We start from the raw sequence: 13,968 nt of genomic DNA, 5'->3' as shown, positions 1-13,968 counted from the left end.
ATATATTCCTCCCATTTCCTTTATCCATTATGGACACTTAGGTTGTGTCCATGTCTTAGTTATTGTAAACGATGCTGCAGTGAGCACAGGGGTGCAGATATCCCTTGAGATCCTGATTTCATTTCCTTTGGATAAATGCCCAGCAGCGGAGATGCTGGGTCCTGCGGTAGCTCTATCTTCAGTGTTTTGAGGATCCTCCATACTGTTTCCGTAGAGGCTGCACCAATTCACATTCCCGCAAACAGGACACGAGGGTCCCATTTCCCCACATCCTCGCCAGCACTTGTCATGTCTTGTCTTGTTGATAGTGGCCATTCTAACAGGTATGAAGTGACGTCTCACTGTGCTTTAGATTCAAATCTCCCTGACGTTTAAGGGTGCCGAGCACTGTTTTACATGTCTGTTGGCTTCTGTGAGTCTCGCTAGAAAATATCTGCTCAGGTCCTCTGCCCATTTTTTAACTGGATTATTTGGGGTTTTCTGCTACTGAGTCGCATGCGCTCCTCATGTGTTTGGACATGACCCTCGTCAGATGTGTGGTTGGCCAACATTCCCTCCTGCTCCACAGGCTGCCTCCCGCTCTGCGGATGGCGCCCTTTGCTGTTTGACGTTGTCCCACGTGCTGACTTCCGCTCTCACTGCTGTGCTTCTCACTGTTGGCCCCGCTGCGCTGCTCTTCCGCGGGTTCCGTGCCCTCACGCCCTCTTCCTCTCTTTACTCTTGTGTCTTGTGGTCAAACTAATTTCTCCTGCTCCCTTTTCCACGTCACTAATTCTCTTTGCATCTGTGTCCACCACATTACAAAATCAATGCATTGTTTATGTTTGGGGCTGATTTTTCAGCTCTAGAAGTTGTAGCTTGGTTCTTTGTCAGGGCTGCTGTTTCCCTGGGGCTCCCTGTTGCCTGGGGGTGTTTCCTGCCTCGGCTTTCCGTGGAGCGTCCCGCTCATGGCTGCTCAGTGGTCTTTGCATTTCAGCACCGTCTCTGGCTGTCATCATCTGCCTTGTTCCCTTGGAGGCTTAGTTACCAGGTTTTCTCCTGCCACCCTTGAGAAGCTGGCCCCTGGGTGAAGGTGGCTGCCCACACAAAGGAGGACAGTATTTGCACCTTTTTGCAAAGACAGAGGCACATCTTTGATTCACAGTTTTAACCAGGCCCTTGTGATGTTAGGTGTGTAGATGGGAGAAGCAAGAGGGGCCAAGCTGTCAGTGGATCAGTCAGGGTCCGCCAGGAACTGGGACCTGTCCTGAGGCACGTGAGCCAGGTCTGGGAGGACTGGCTGGGCAGTGGGACCCCTGAGACAGCAAGGGAAGCAGCTGTGGGGAAGGAGCCACCCTCCAGCTCTGCAGTAAAACCAAGAGGGTGGAGTTTTAGACTCAAAAGCCCCAAGGAGGGCACTGGTGATGCAGACCTTTGTGTGGGTATGAGAGACTGGGAAGTGTGAGGTGTGGGCAGCTGCCCTGCAGCTAGGAAAGTGCCACTGGGATGAGCAGGACCCACTCAGGACCAAGCCCTGGGACAGGGGCTTCTGACACACCCACACACCTGCCCTGGGCACCAAGTGGGGGAGCCCCACTAGTGTAGCTCAGCAGGCATGTGGGGTGCAGACACCCAGGCTACCTGCAGAATGGGCTTCCAGGAGCTCTCAGTGCAGGACCACCATAGGGTCGATGGCAGCTGCTCCCTGGCAGAGGCTCCCTCACCCAGGAGGGGCAGGGAGGGCGGTGGGCCTGTGGCCCACAGAGCCAGGTGTGGTAGGGCCCCAGCTGGACCCAAGGTGCAGGCTCCGGGCAGGGCCATTCATTGACCCCCAGGGGCCTGCACTGCAGGATCTGGGCCTGGGGTGGGGCTCCGGGGCTTGGGGCCCAAGGAGCCTTTGGACATCGAGCTGGTCTCAGCCTGGTGCCCTCAGAACATGGAGCGTCCACACCACCCCACAAGTCTCGGCCAAGCCTTAGGACTTTCCCTCCTGCTGGTGTAGAGGGCTGAGAGGGCTCCAGGGCAGCAGATGCTTTCTGTGGGCCCCTCAGCCTGGGCCCCACTGGGAGCAAGGAGTCCGGCCTGCCGGAGACAGTCTGCTGACGCACAGGTGCTGTGGGCCCCATCCGCAGCTCCCCCAGGGCCCCGGGTCTGTTCCACAAGGCCTTAGGGTAGCAAGGTCACCCCTTTGCAGCAGACCTAGAACTTCCTAATTTGAGACAACACAGGTCAGCGTTGCCAAGGCCCTAAGAAATGCCCGCCTGGAGGTAAGGGCCCCGGCACCTCCGTTGTCCTCACTGTGTGTCAGCCATCATGGCCATGGGCCTGCGCGTGGCTGGCTTGTGTCCTCGGCAGGTGGACAGAGTTAGACATGGGACGAGGGCCAGGCATCCTGCTGGCCTGTCCACCCCGAGCTTCTCCCAAGCCCTCCCTCCCCAGGCCTGGGTCACAGGTGGGCAGCCCCCAGCAAACGTGCTGGCACAGGCTGCAGTCAGCAGGGTAGGAGCGGCCGGCCCTCCGTTCCAGCCCCAGCTCGGGGCCACACTGGCCTTCGCTGTCTGCAGAGGGTGCTCCACAGTGCTGGCCTTGGGCTGCTGGCTGGGGCAGCCGCCCCCTCAAGAGCACAGAGGCCCAGCCAAGGTCCTGGGAAGGCCAGGCCCCTTCGGGGAGGCGCAGGCAGGCGAGCCCTGTGGCCAGCATCCCAAGCTGCAGGGACAGCCGGCCCCAGGAGGCGGACGGGTGGCGCCCTTCCTGGGCCTCCGCAGGCTCCGAGCAGAATGGGGTTGATGGGGAAGCACTGAACTCTTGGGGCCCTTTCCTCGGTGACCCCACCTCCCAGCGGGAGGACAGGAAGCAAGCACACCCACCACCATGTGCAGAGGGTCCAGCCTGGAGGGAAGGCTGGAGGCCCAGGGGAGGTGGGGCTGCTGTCCCTCCAGAGGGAGGGGATCCAGAGTACCCAGGAGAGGCTGGGGCCTGGTGGGCAGTGAGCAGGGCGGCATGGGGGCCCAGGGCCCAAGGCGCAGGTGGGAAAGGCAGGCAGGAGTTTCGGGGCAGAGGGGTGGGAAGACAGGCAGGGCTGCAGCCCCGCCCCCACATCCCGCAGCGAGCCCTGGCCTCTTTCAGCGCTGTGTCCCAATGCTGCCACCCAGCAGCGCCTGGCAGCCCTTCGGTTCCTGTGTTGCAAGCGGTTTGTGGAGGTACGTGCACCCCGGTTAGAGCCCCGAGCCTGGCCGGGCAGATGGGGGGCTCCAAGCACGGCTGCAAAGGTCACCCTGGCCTTCGTTTTGCAGAGAACCATGTCTCAGGAGAACTGGGCTGACTGCGTGCAGGTGAGTCGGGAGGGGTCCTGTCCACACTCACCAGGCCTCTGGAAGCCCTGCATGGCATGGTGCACACTCCCTGGAGGCCTGGCGAGGCATGGTGGCCAGTGTCCCTGAGCGCGAGCATGCACGTGGACCAGGTGTGTGGCACGTGGCTCACATGTGCATGTGGGGGGACCGGTGCACTTTCATGATCACGCACAGGCTGCTGGGTCGGTGGGCAGGTCCAGAGCAGATGTGTGGAGGAAGGCCCTCCCCTTGCAGCCCACACCCCCCAGGGGATGTGGTGCAGGCCAGGTTTGCCACCCTGGCAGGAGTGGCAGGCAAGAGGTTGTGCTGAGAGGCGGGCTTTGCCGTGGCCCAGGTGGGGCCTGAGCGTCCTGGACCCTCCTCACCCATCTGGGAGCAGAGTCCCTGGCGACAGGCGGAGAGGGTCTCTGGAGCTTCCGGAGCTCACCTCGGGGAAACTAGACGTTCCTGGGCCCCCTGCTCGCCCTGCTCCGTGCCCGCTGGGGCCTGGCGGGGGTTCAGTCCCCAGATGCCCCAAGGGGTGATGCAGGAGCAGAGGGGGTGGCCCGTGGCCACGCCTGGGGCTGCCGACTCCAGCAGAATGGCTTCAAGACGGGGCTGTCCAGCAGCCTCTGTCCTTCAGGCCTGAGCTGGGCAGGGCCACCACGGGTGCAGAGCTGTCCCCACTCATGGATCAGGCTGCTTGGAGGAAGGCAAGGGCCGCTGGGGTCGGGGGTCACTCCCCTCTGGGGCAGCCAGAGGGGGCAGCACTGAGCTGCCCCTGTAGCGGAAGGTGGGGTGGTGGGGGTGAGTCATCAGAGAGGAACGTGGACCCCCCACCCCCCCGGAGGCCCGGAAGGCGATCCCTCCAGGGTGCCCAGGCCAGGGGACCGGAAGGCCAGCGGACATCCTGCAGAGTGCGGAGGGGTTTCCACGTATTGTCCACGTGGGAGCCTGCAGCCTGCGGGAAGCGGGCGGCCTGAGGCTGCGGCCGAGCTGTCAGGAAGGTGGTCATCTGCCTGCCAGCAGGGGTCCCCGGGGAAGTCAGAAGGACGAGGGCCTGAGGCTCCCAGGGAGGGTGTCCCATCCCCTCCCACCTGCATTACAGCGACCTGTGGCCTCAGTCAGGACTGAGGGCCTCCACCGGGCCGGGGAGCAGCGGCTGGGCCTTGTCCAGGGTTCCTGAGGCTGAGCCAGCACGGGGGGCTGCGTGGGCCCCTCTGCTTCCATGCAGCCAGCCGGATGGGAGGGGGCCTCCTAAGGCCCCCACAGCAACTGCTACCCCCAGGGCCCCCTCAGTGTCCACGCTCTGGAGCACGGGTGCAGGGGTGTCCCTCGGGATGTCTCCCCTGCGTGCGGGGTGCCGAGGGGAAGAGGGCCCATGGCCAGAGCAGGCTCAGGGCCAGGGTGCTCTAGAAGGCGGTGCTGGTCCTGTGCCCAGGACCCGGGCCCACGAGGGGTCTGCTGGCAGATGCTGGCGAGAGCGCTGTGTGGGGAGGGGCCGCAGGCTCAGGGTGGGGCAGCGGGCCGGCGCCCGACCAGGAGCCTCAGTCACGGGGCTGCTCCAGGACTCCTGGGGACAGCCCTCCCGCCAAGGCCAGGGTTGAGGACTGCCCGGGTCCAGGCAGAGCCAAGCAGTGGAGCCCCCATCCCCTTCCGTCCGCAGGGCCTGGTGGGGCAGAGCCCGTGGCTGCAGGAGCAGCTGGTGCAGCTGCTGGCCTCTCACGGGGACATGGCCACGGCCGTCCACTGTGCTCCGGACCTCTCCCTGCCCAAGGGGCGGCTGCCAGCCACGGTGGCTGCAGAGCTCAGCTGCCTTAGGCTGCAGGAGAGGTGAGCACCCCCAGAAAAGGGGGCTGACAAGGGGGCTGGTCCCCAGCCCTTGGGAAGTGACCACAACTCATATATTCATGCGATTTGGGAATTAGAAATGAAGAGAAACCCAGGAAGGGGCGCCCCGTGTCCCCGAGTGCAGGTGTACAAGGGGCTGACGACACCGTAGGGTCCTGGCACCCATCTTTGGGTACAAGCCACCTGGCCACAGGCCTGTGGCCGGAGCCTGCAGCCCTCCAGGCCTGAGGAAACGGCATCTGCAGCCTGGGAGGCAGGCGGTGGGCAAGGTGGAGGAGCAGCTGCAGGGAGCGAACCCCACAGAGCCAGCCCTCCCGAGCGCTCTCTGCCCCTCAAGGCCAGAGGCGCTGGGGGGCACCAGGGACAGTGTGGGGGCACGAGTGCAGGGGTGCTGCAGCTCTGCTCCTCCCAGGCCAGCTGGAGGGCCTTCTGCGGACAGGACGGATGGTCACTACCAGCTGCCCATCGCCAGGAGAGACATCCACTTCCTGGCCTCCTGGGGGGACCTGGCCAGCCACGAGGAGGAGCTCCTGCAGGTGGGCTGCCAGCCCCGCAGCTGTTCATTCACTCTGGGCACCTGCCCACAGGTGCTGGCACTGGCCTCCACCCCAACACGCTAAAGCCACAGTCTCTGCCTGAGGGCTCCAGGCTTCATTTCGCACTTTGAGGGGAGTCAGGGGCCAGCCCCAGCCCTGCTCAGGTGGGAGCTCATGGGGCTGGGCAGGCCCACCCAACAGGCCGCCTTCCCAGACGCACCCTCGGGGGCAGGTTGGCTTTGCCCCCAAGTCCCCAGCCATGGCCCTGCTGCTGCGGGTGGGCCCCACCCGCTCACAGCCCTCCCTGCTGACACCCCACTGTCTGCAGCCTGGCCGGGTGGTTGGTGTGGACGTGGAGTGGAGGCCCTCCTTTGGCATGGGGGGCCGGCCCCGGCCGTCGCTCATGCAGCTGGCAGTAGAGGGCCATGTGTTCCTGCTGGACCTGCCCGTGTTCTTGGAGCCCGCAGGAGGGCTGGTGACGCAGGCCTTCTCCCAGCTGGTGTCCCGGCTGCTCTTGGACCCCTCCATCACCAAGCTGGGTGAGCAGAGCCCCCACCCTGCCCCAGGGGGAGGGTGCTGAGGTGAGGCTCGGGCCCCTTCTTCACGTGCCCGTCATGCCAATGGTGCTTGCCCTCAGGTTATGGGATGACAGGGGACCTTCGGAGCCTGGGCACCTCCTGCCCTGCCCTGGCCCATGTGGAGAAGCAGCTGCAGGGTGGCCTGGACCTGCTGCAGGTGCACAGGCAGGTCGGTGTGGCGGGCGGGGTGGGGCTCTGGGACCCTAGGGGCCCTCGCTTCCCTGCTGGTGCCTGAGGAGGAGGGTGTCTTCTGCCCCAGGCTGGCAGGGTGTCTGTGGGCAGGACTTGCCCCTGGCCTCTCGAGCCTTCGGGCTGGCCCAGGCTCCAGCCCTGCTCCCTGGCACAGGTCCCCAGAGCCCAGAGGATGTCACCGCACATCCTCACACTTTCCCCAGAACCAGTCCTGCTCAGGGTGCCTCTCAAAGGAGACCGTTGCGTCACCCTTGGGGGCTAAGGCATCAGCCTCTGGAGCTGGCCTGTGGGTGCAGGAGGGCACCCAGAGCCCTGTGGCCCGGCACAGGCCCCCCAGGCCAGCTGTGCCGTCTCTCCCTGCACTGAGCCACGTGGAGGGCAGCAAGGACATGGGCGGTGGCCGTCCTCCCTCCACAGCAGGCCCCTCCCCACAAGGGCACTATCTCCACAGATGCGGATGGCAGATGAGCCTGTCCGAGGTGTGGCTAGGGCCGGGGGGCCTCGGGGCCTCAGCCTCCTGGTGCAGCAGGTGCTGGGCAAGCCTCTGGACAAGACACAGCAGCTCTCTAACTGGGACCGACGGCCACTAAGCGAGGAGCAGCTGGTCTATGCAGGTGCGCCCCCTCCTCCCCCTTGCCCCCATGCCCCACACCCCATGCTGGAGGCTGAGTTGGACCTCTGCCCACCCCAGCCGCCGATGCCTACTGCCTGTTGGAGGTATACCAAGCTCTGTGCAGGGAGCCTGCCCGCTTCCTCCTGTTGGACAACCTGGCCAGGAGCCCAAGGCCTGGGCACAGCAAGAGATCTGGAGCCGGGGAACTGCCCGGCTGGCAGGAGGCCTCAGCTCCAGCTCTCCAGGTGGGTGAGCCCCTCAGGGTCCCTTTATCAGGGTGCTCGGGAGGAGGATCACTGGTCACTGTCCTTAAAGCAGGAGGAGGCCTGGTTAGGGAGAGTCAGCAGCTTCCAAGAGGGCCTGGGCCCCCCACCCAGAGGGCAGGGAGGCTGGGCGCCGGCTGGCTTCCTAGAGGAGGTGGGGTCCCCAGCCCTCCAGACACCCGGCGTGGTGTGCCCCCAGGTCATGTCCCTGCGCTGCCCCTGGGCCCCTCACTGGCTTGGGTGCCACAGACCCCTGCCAGGAACGTGGGGCCCATCATGGGGCCCGGTGCAGGCAACTCGCCTTGTTTTGTTTCTGTTTTTCTGCTGCTTTCTGCCCTGAGCACATACTGCTCATGATTCTCTTTTAAAGTAAAAAAACAAAAAAAAAGAGGTGCCCCACAGCCCCTGGGGCCTCGGTCCCCACAAGGCCGGGGGGGCCAGCGGGGTGGCGGGCTGCTGAGCAGGGCTCTGCTGCAGGTGCCCGTGGCCAAGGGTGAGGGCACTGCCCCTGCGGTGCCGGCCAGGGCCTTCCGTGTGGTGTGCGACAACATGCTGCAGGGGCTGGCACGGAGCCTCCGCTGTCTGGGCGTCGACACACTCATGCTGGGCACCGGCGAGGACCACCGCAGAGCGGCCGAGGTGAGTGGGGGTCCCTGCCATCCGGACTCAGGGTCCCCCTGTCTCCACGCCACCTGTCTGTCCGCCGGGACAGGGGCTGTATCTGCCACCACGGCGCCCCAGCTGCAGGGACCACGTCAGGGCAGAGGGCAGGGCTCCCTGAGCTGCCGAGGACGGAGTACTTACAGCTGCCCAGCACCTTGGACTGCTAGCTGGAGCCCTGTTAGCCCCTCTGGGGTTGGGCCCAACAGTCAGACCCCGTGGTCCTGGCCCCTGGAAACGCTGCCTGCCTGTAAGGCCTTCCCTCTTCCAAGAAGCCACATCCGGTGTGTAAGGCGCTCCCCACAAAGGCCTCACCCACAACAGGATCCCACTTGGGGGGCACCAGCCTCAGGCCATGAAGGAACCCCAAGCAGGGGCCTCAGAATTCAGAGGTTTGAACTTGGATGTAGTGTTTTGAACAGGTCTATCGACATGTAGTTCACACACCACACACCTCGCCAGTTAAAGTGCACGTGTGTGGGTTTCTGCACATCAGGGAGCTGTGTGGCTGTTGCCACAGCTGGCCCCGGGCATGCACCCACTTCACGTCATCTCCCCCGCCCTGCCTGCTGTCTACCCCTTGTCCGTGGGCTGCCTTTCTGGGCATTTCTCCCAGGCAGACCCGCCGTGGGGCCTTGGGCCTGGCTACTTTCACTCTGTGCGCCCGCCTCACTCCTTTCCGGGAACAGAGCATTCCGGTGTGCTGAGGGGCTGCGTTCTGCTCCACTCGGCCATGGGTGGGCCGTAGGGTTCTTGCCTTTAGGGAACCACCTGCTGTGGATGAGCACAGAGGCGGCTGCATTGGAATTCTGATTTTTAATCTGCGGTTTCCGTCACGTGTCCGGGAGCATCCTTCTGGGAAGGGGCCACCATGCTCACCAGCTAGCCGGCCACAGCAGAGCTGGTCAGGGGCCCTGGGGCCGCACAGCAGTGGGGTTCATCCGTCTGCCTGTGGCAAGAAGACACTGTGCAGCAGGCCGGGGCAAGGCCACCACATACGGCTCAGCTCACTGATCCTCTGGCACCCCGGGCAGCTGTTCTGCACGCTGCCTCCCAACTAGTGAGGAGACGGGCTGGAAGAACAGAGGGGTCTGCCCAGGGGTGAGGCTCAGCAGGGCGCAGCCGGCCCTCGCCTCCGTGAATGGATGTCCACTCTCTCCCCCTCCCTGGCCCCTCACGGCCACCGCTCCCAGAGGCCTGGTCCCCACGTCCAGGACAAGGAGGTGGGTGTGCCTCGGTATCCCTGACCGCCATCCCTGTGGAGAACAACCCAGCCAGGGCTGTTCCCAGCTCATAGGGGCTGGGACCAAGGTGGCCAGCCTGGCTTCCCAAGGGCTCCAAACCAGGCATCAGTGGCCAGGAGGCCAGGAGCCAGCGGAGAGGTGCCTTCCCACCAGCCCCCAGGAGTGCAGGGGTCCCCAGCAAAGGGGGCGCAGGGTTTGGCCCCCACCCCCATGTCACACCTGTGAGCTTTGAGAAGTAATTACTTCTCGATCAGTTGACCGTGAACAGAGAGATCAGCTTGAACAGCTCTGGCGGCCCGTCATGTGGACCCTGACGGGCAGAAGCGAGGTCCAGAGGCAGGGGAAGGACTCGGGCAACGTCGCTGCCGAGGGCAGAGGCCATGTGGCAAGGAGGTGGGACCTCAGTCCCAGAGGTCCTACAGGTCCCACAGCGACTGGGTCCTGCCAGCCTGAGTGAGCCTGCGAGCAGGCCCTCCCCCAGAGCCCAGCACTGAACAGGCGGGGGCTCACGGAGCCAACCTGGGCCCACTGCAGAGCTGTGTGCAGCCGGGGGAGGTTTGCCAGGGCCGCAGAAAGCCAGCGCGGCTGGCACCAGGAGTGCACGCTGCTGGCCACAGGCCTGCCAGCGGAAGGAGCTTTGGGTGAAGTTGTGGGCAGAGGCTGGGGGTTTTGGGGGTCGTGGCCCAGTCTGGAAGGCCCGAGCAGACCGCTAGTGGGGACGCAGCGTCAGCAGGCCCTACCTCCCCAGGTGCCCCGGCCGACACCGGGTTCCGCAGGCCCACCTGCAGGGGGGCCTCTGATTGGTCCTGGGCCTTCTGGGGTGGTCCTGTGACCCCAACAGATCGAAACGCACGTCCCCAGGGGAACAGAGGTCCCCAGCAGTCCATGGTGTGATGTGGCAGAGGTGACGCAGAACTTGCCCCTGGGTGCCCATCCTGGCGTCCTTGGAGGAGAGACTCCAAGTGACCAGGTGCAGGCGCCCTCAGGGCATTTCCCTCAAAGTATCGCGAATGACAGGAGCGGCTGGCACACTGGGTGTGCTGCCCACGTAGGGCAGGAAGGGCGCCTGCAGCCCCGAGGCTCCTGTATCGGCCCCAGAGGCCTCGTCTCCCGCAGCCACCATGCCAGCCTGGGAGTGGCTGAGCTGCAGCACAAATCAAAGTCACAGTGAGGGCTGGCAAGCTGTAGCTCATCATACCTAATTCGCCTCCCTCTGATCAAGGACGCTGAGCGTCGCCGTGCCTTGCGTTCTGTGAAGTGTCTGTGCGAAGAGTTAGCAGGGCACCTCTGACCCCGTCCTCAGAGAGACCTGCTGGTGCAGCCGCCCTGGCCAGTGTCTGGGCGCTTGGCTGGTGAAGCGCTCCCCACTCAGGGCCGTGCAGACCGGGAGCTCTGTGGGCACCTGCTCTCCTCCTGGGGCTGCAGCGTGGGTGTGGGCTGCCCACCGGCCAGCGCCCCGTGCAGACCTTGGCCGCTGAATCTCCCCTGGACGCCCCGACGGACCGCGTGCCCCACACACAAGTTGTCAGAGCTGCTGTGCATCCGCGTGCCTCCCCTAGCGGCCAGGAGCTGGCCCTGGCTTCCACCGCACCTCCCGTGTACCTGTGCCACCCGCTGGCTTTGTCTCCTGTCCTTTCCCCACAATGAATCTTCGCCACGAGCATGACTGTGTGCCGAGTCCTAGGGAGCCGCCAGAGCAGGGGTGGTTGGGGACCCTCAGCCCACGTCAGCCCAGGTCTCTCCCCGGTCCCACCCTTTCTAGGGTCTCTGGACATCTACAAACAGTGGAAGCTTCATGCCTTCCCTTCCAGTCCCTTACCCCGTTACTCCATGGAGACCTCCAGGGCCATGTTGAGTAGAAGTGCTGATAGTCGCCCCCTTTTTCTCGTTTCTGACTTGAGCGCGATGAAGCGAGGTGGTCCACCAGGCCGAGGAAGGCCCCAACGATGGGCTGCACGTATCTATTGCGACATAAACTGAATTCTACCTAACGCATCTCTGTAGCTGTTGAGATAGCCATGGAGGCTTTCTTCCCTTTAATCTGTGAACATGGTAAATGACATAATTAACATTTTAAATTTGGAAATAATCTTGCATTTCTGGGTTAAATCCAGCTTGGCCAATATCACCCTTTTAATATATTGCAGGCTTTGGTTTGCAATTCTTGTTCTGAGCAGTCTGGGTCTATCTTCAGGAGGATGTGTGACATACAACCTGTCTTTGTCATCATCTTTTCTAGCCTCATAAACAAATTAGGGACTTTGTCCTCTTGTTTTCTGCAACTTTAAGTGATATTTGGATTTTCTTCTCAAATGTTGCTGACTTACCGCAAGGCGTCTTGAGCCGATGTTTCAGAGGGAGGAACTTCTGGGCCAACCCCCTTATTTGACAGTCGTAGGACTGCAGTTCGCTGCATCTCGAGTCACTCTCGGTCAGCCATCTTTCTCTAGGATGTGTGCGTTTCGGCCGACATTCCGGCTGTGCGAGGTGTCGGTGTTCTCCCTGAGGCCAGCACACCTCTGCGGCTTTGTTCGCGTTTCCCTCATTCTTGCTTTCTTTGGTTCCGCTTTTTCCTGGGTCTGATGGAGATCTGTCGATTCAGTAAGTCTTCCCAAGTAACTAGTACTTGGCTTTCTTGGTCCATTCCACTGCATTTTTGTTTCTTTCTCATTAATTTCAATTCTTATCTGCATAGTTTCCTGCCTTTTGCTTTCTTGGGGTTATTTCCGAGGGAAATGCTCAGTTTGTTAGTTTTCAGCCTTTTAAATTTTATGATGTAAACATTCAGGACCCTAAATTTTTCTTCAAGTGCCATTCTCATTGCATTCCATTAGTTTTGATATGTAGTATTTTCATTATTTTTTAGCTCTAATAATTTTTGAGTGTCCATTATAGTCGCTTATTTGACTTGGGAGTTCTTTAGAAGGCTGTTTTTCAATTTCGGAAAGCTTGGGCTTCTGGACCTTCACAGTTATTTTTTTAAACGGATTTCTACCCTAACTGAATTAGTCTGCCAATTTAGGCATTTGTGAAGACTTGTAGCCAAGTAAGTGACCCTTTTTATAAATGTCCCCTGAGGACTTTACAGGACACACATCACCCCCCCATCCTGCCCACCTCACACACACACACTCAGAAGATCGAGCTTACTTAATGTGTTGGTCAAATCATCTTGTTTTAGTCTTCTTAGAATTCTTATATCTTCCTGTTCAGAGAGATTTTTTATGATTATGAGGCGAGCTTCTTTAGGCCTGGTTGTGCTCTTCGCCATGAGTCTATTTTAACTAATATGAATGAATTTTTTCCAGCGTTCTTTGGTTGTTATTTGTATATTGTTTTCTCCCCTTTTCATTTTCAGCCCTTCTTCGCTCTTACAGGTAAGGTGTGTTTCTTATAAATGGCTTCTAGATGGATTTTTCAAAAATCCAGTCCGACAGCCTATGTCAGACTTTGACTTACTAGTTTAGTCCATTTACATTCGTTCTAATTTAGTTGTATTATCCTAATGTGGGCTTTCTATTTGTCCTAATTTTTCGGTTCCTTTTTCCTGTTGTTTCTTACATTCTTTCAGCTTTTTTTCCCTTGTTCTATTTTTTCCTCTATTAGTTTGCTATAAATCTTATTTCTATTCTTTTGAGGGTTACCCTAGAAATTTTAACATGTATATTTGAGTTAGCAGTGTCTAAAGTTAAAGCTAATACAGCAATCTTAGATCAATTTAGCTTTTTCACCCCTTCCCATCTTACCTGATCTTATTTTCTGGTATCTTAACACAATGTGGTTTTTCTTAATCCTACAAATTAGACATTATCGCATTTGTTTTATGTATTCAGTGGCTTTTAGAGTTTATGACCTGTGGATGTGCACGTGCATAACAGACCTTGTGCCAAGGAAAAGAAAGCTCTTTCTTGCTAAAAGAAGTTCCTTTGCTCTGTCTTTTAATTTGGGCCATTTTCCCCTGAAAAGTCCCTATTTCCTCTCTTTCCTGGAGGAGAGCGTTGCTGGGTTTGTAGAAACAGCCTGCACTGCCTTGCGACATCCAATGTCACTGAAGACCCCCCGCCGCCCGCCCTGCGCAGCTTCTGTGAGGCCCGCCTGCCTCTCTCCCGACAGCCTTTCATTTGGCTCTGTCCTCGTATTTACTTTAGTTGTGTGTGTGTTTTCAATTTTGTTTTTTATTCATCACATACGTGTATATTTTATTTTCACTACAGATTAACCAGTGGCTTGCTTTTTTTCCCTTATTTTTTTCTGATAAAATATGTACAAAATTTATCATTTTAACCTTATCTAAGGGTACAACTTAGCAGCATTAAGTACACACACAAAGTTGTATGATCATCACTACCATCTGTTTCCAGGATTTTGTCATCATCCCAAACAAAAACTGTACATTAAACAATCGTTCAGCCCCTGGCAGCCACCATTCCACTTTCTGTCTCAATGAATTTTATTTTAGGGCCCTCCTATGAGTGGAATCATACAATATCTGTCCTTTTGTGTCTAGCTTATTTCACTTATTTCACATAAATGTCTTCAAAGTCCATCCATGTTATAGCATGTATCAGAATTCCCTTCTTTTTAAAGCTGAGAAAAGTCCCATCATATGTATATATGTGTGTGTACTTTTATCTGGTTGTTTGCCCACCCGTCTGGCTATGGTAACTGATGCTGCCATGTACCTTGGTGGGCACGTGTGCGCTCAAGCCCACTGCTCTCA

General features: G+C 59.5%; 1 protein-coding gene across 11 annotated transcripts in view; it reads left to right on the top strand.

Moving 5' to 3' along the window:
- Positions 1-13,968, top strand: part of EXD3 (exonuclease 3'-5' domain containing 3) — a 66,699-nt gene that overhangs the window by 36,841 nt on the left and 15,890 nt on the right. For 9 of the 11 annotated variants that reach the window (XM_057499294.1, XM_057499284.1, XM_057499293.1 and 6 more), the window contains 9 exons: positions 3,106-3,179; positions 3,273-3,311; positions 4,978-5,144; positions 5,482-5,698; positions 6,027-6,237; positions 6,336-6,445; positions 6,920-7,082; positions 7,160-7,326; positions 7,822-7,983. In XM_057499294.1, coding sequence (XP_057355277.1) covers positions 3,106-3,179; positions 3,273-3,311; positions 4,978-5,144; positions 5,482-5,698; positions 6,027-6,237; positions 6,336-6,445; positions 6,920-7,082; positions 7,160-7,326; positions 7,822-7,983 — 1,310 coding nt within the window. The remainder of the gene's footprint in view (positions 1-3,105; positions 3,180-3,272; positions 3,312-4,977; positions 5,145-5,481; positions 5,699-6,026; positions 6,238-6,335; positions 6,446-6,919; positions 7,083-7,159; positions 7,327-7,821; positions 7,984-13,968) is intronic. The other 2 variants (XM_057499286.1, XM_057499287.1) reach the window with 2 other exon arrangements.

Source organism: Manis pentadactyla, chromosome 3, assembly GCF_030020395.1.
Source record: "Manis pentadactyla isolate mManPen7 chromosome 3, mManPen7.hap1, whole genome shotgun sequence".
Lineage (NCBI taxonomy): Eukaryota > Metazoa > Chordata > Mammalia > Pholidota > Manidae > Manis > Manis pentadactyla.
This window is presented reverse-complemented; position numbering and strand designations above follow the sequence as displayed.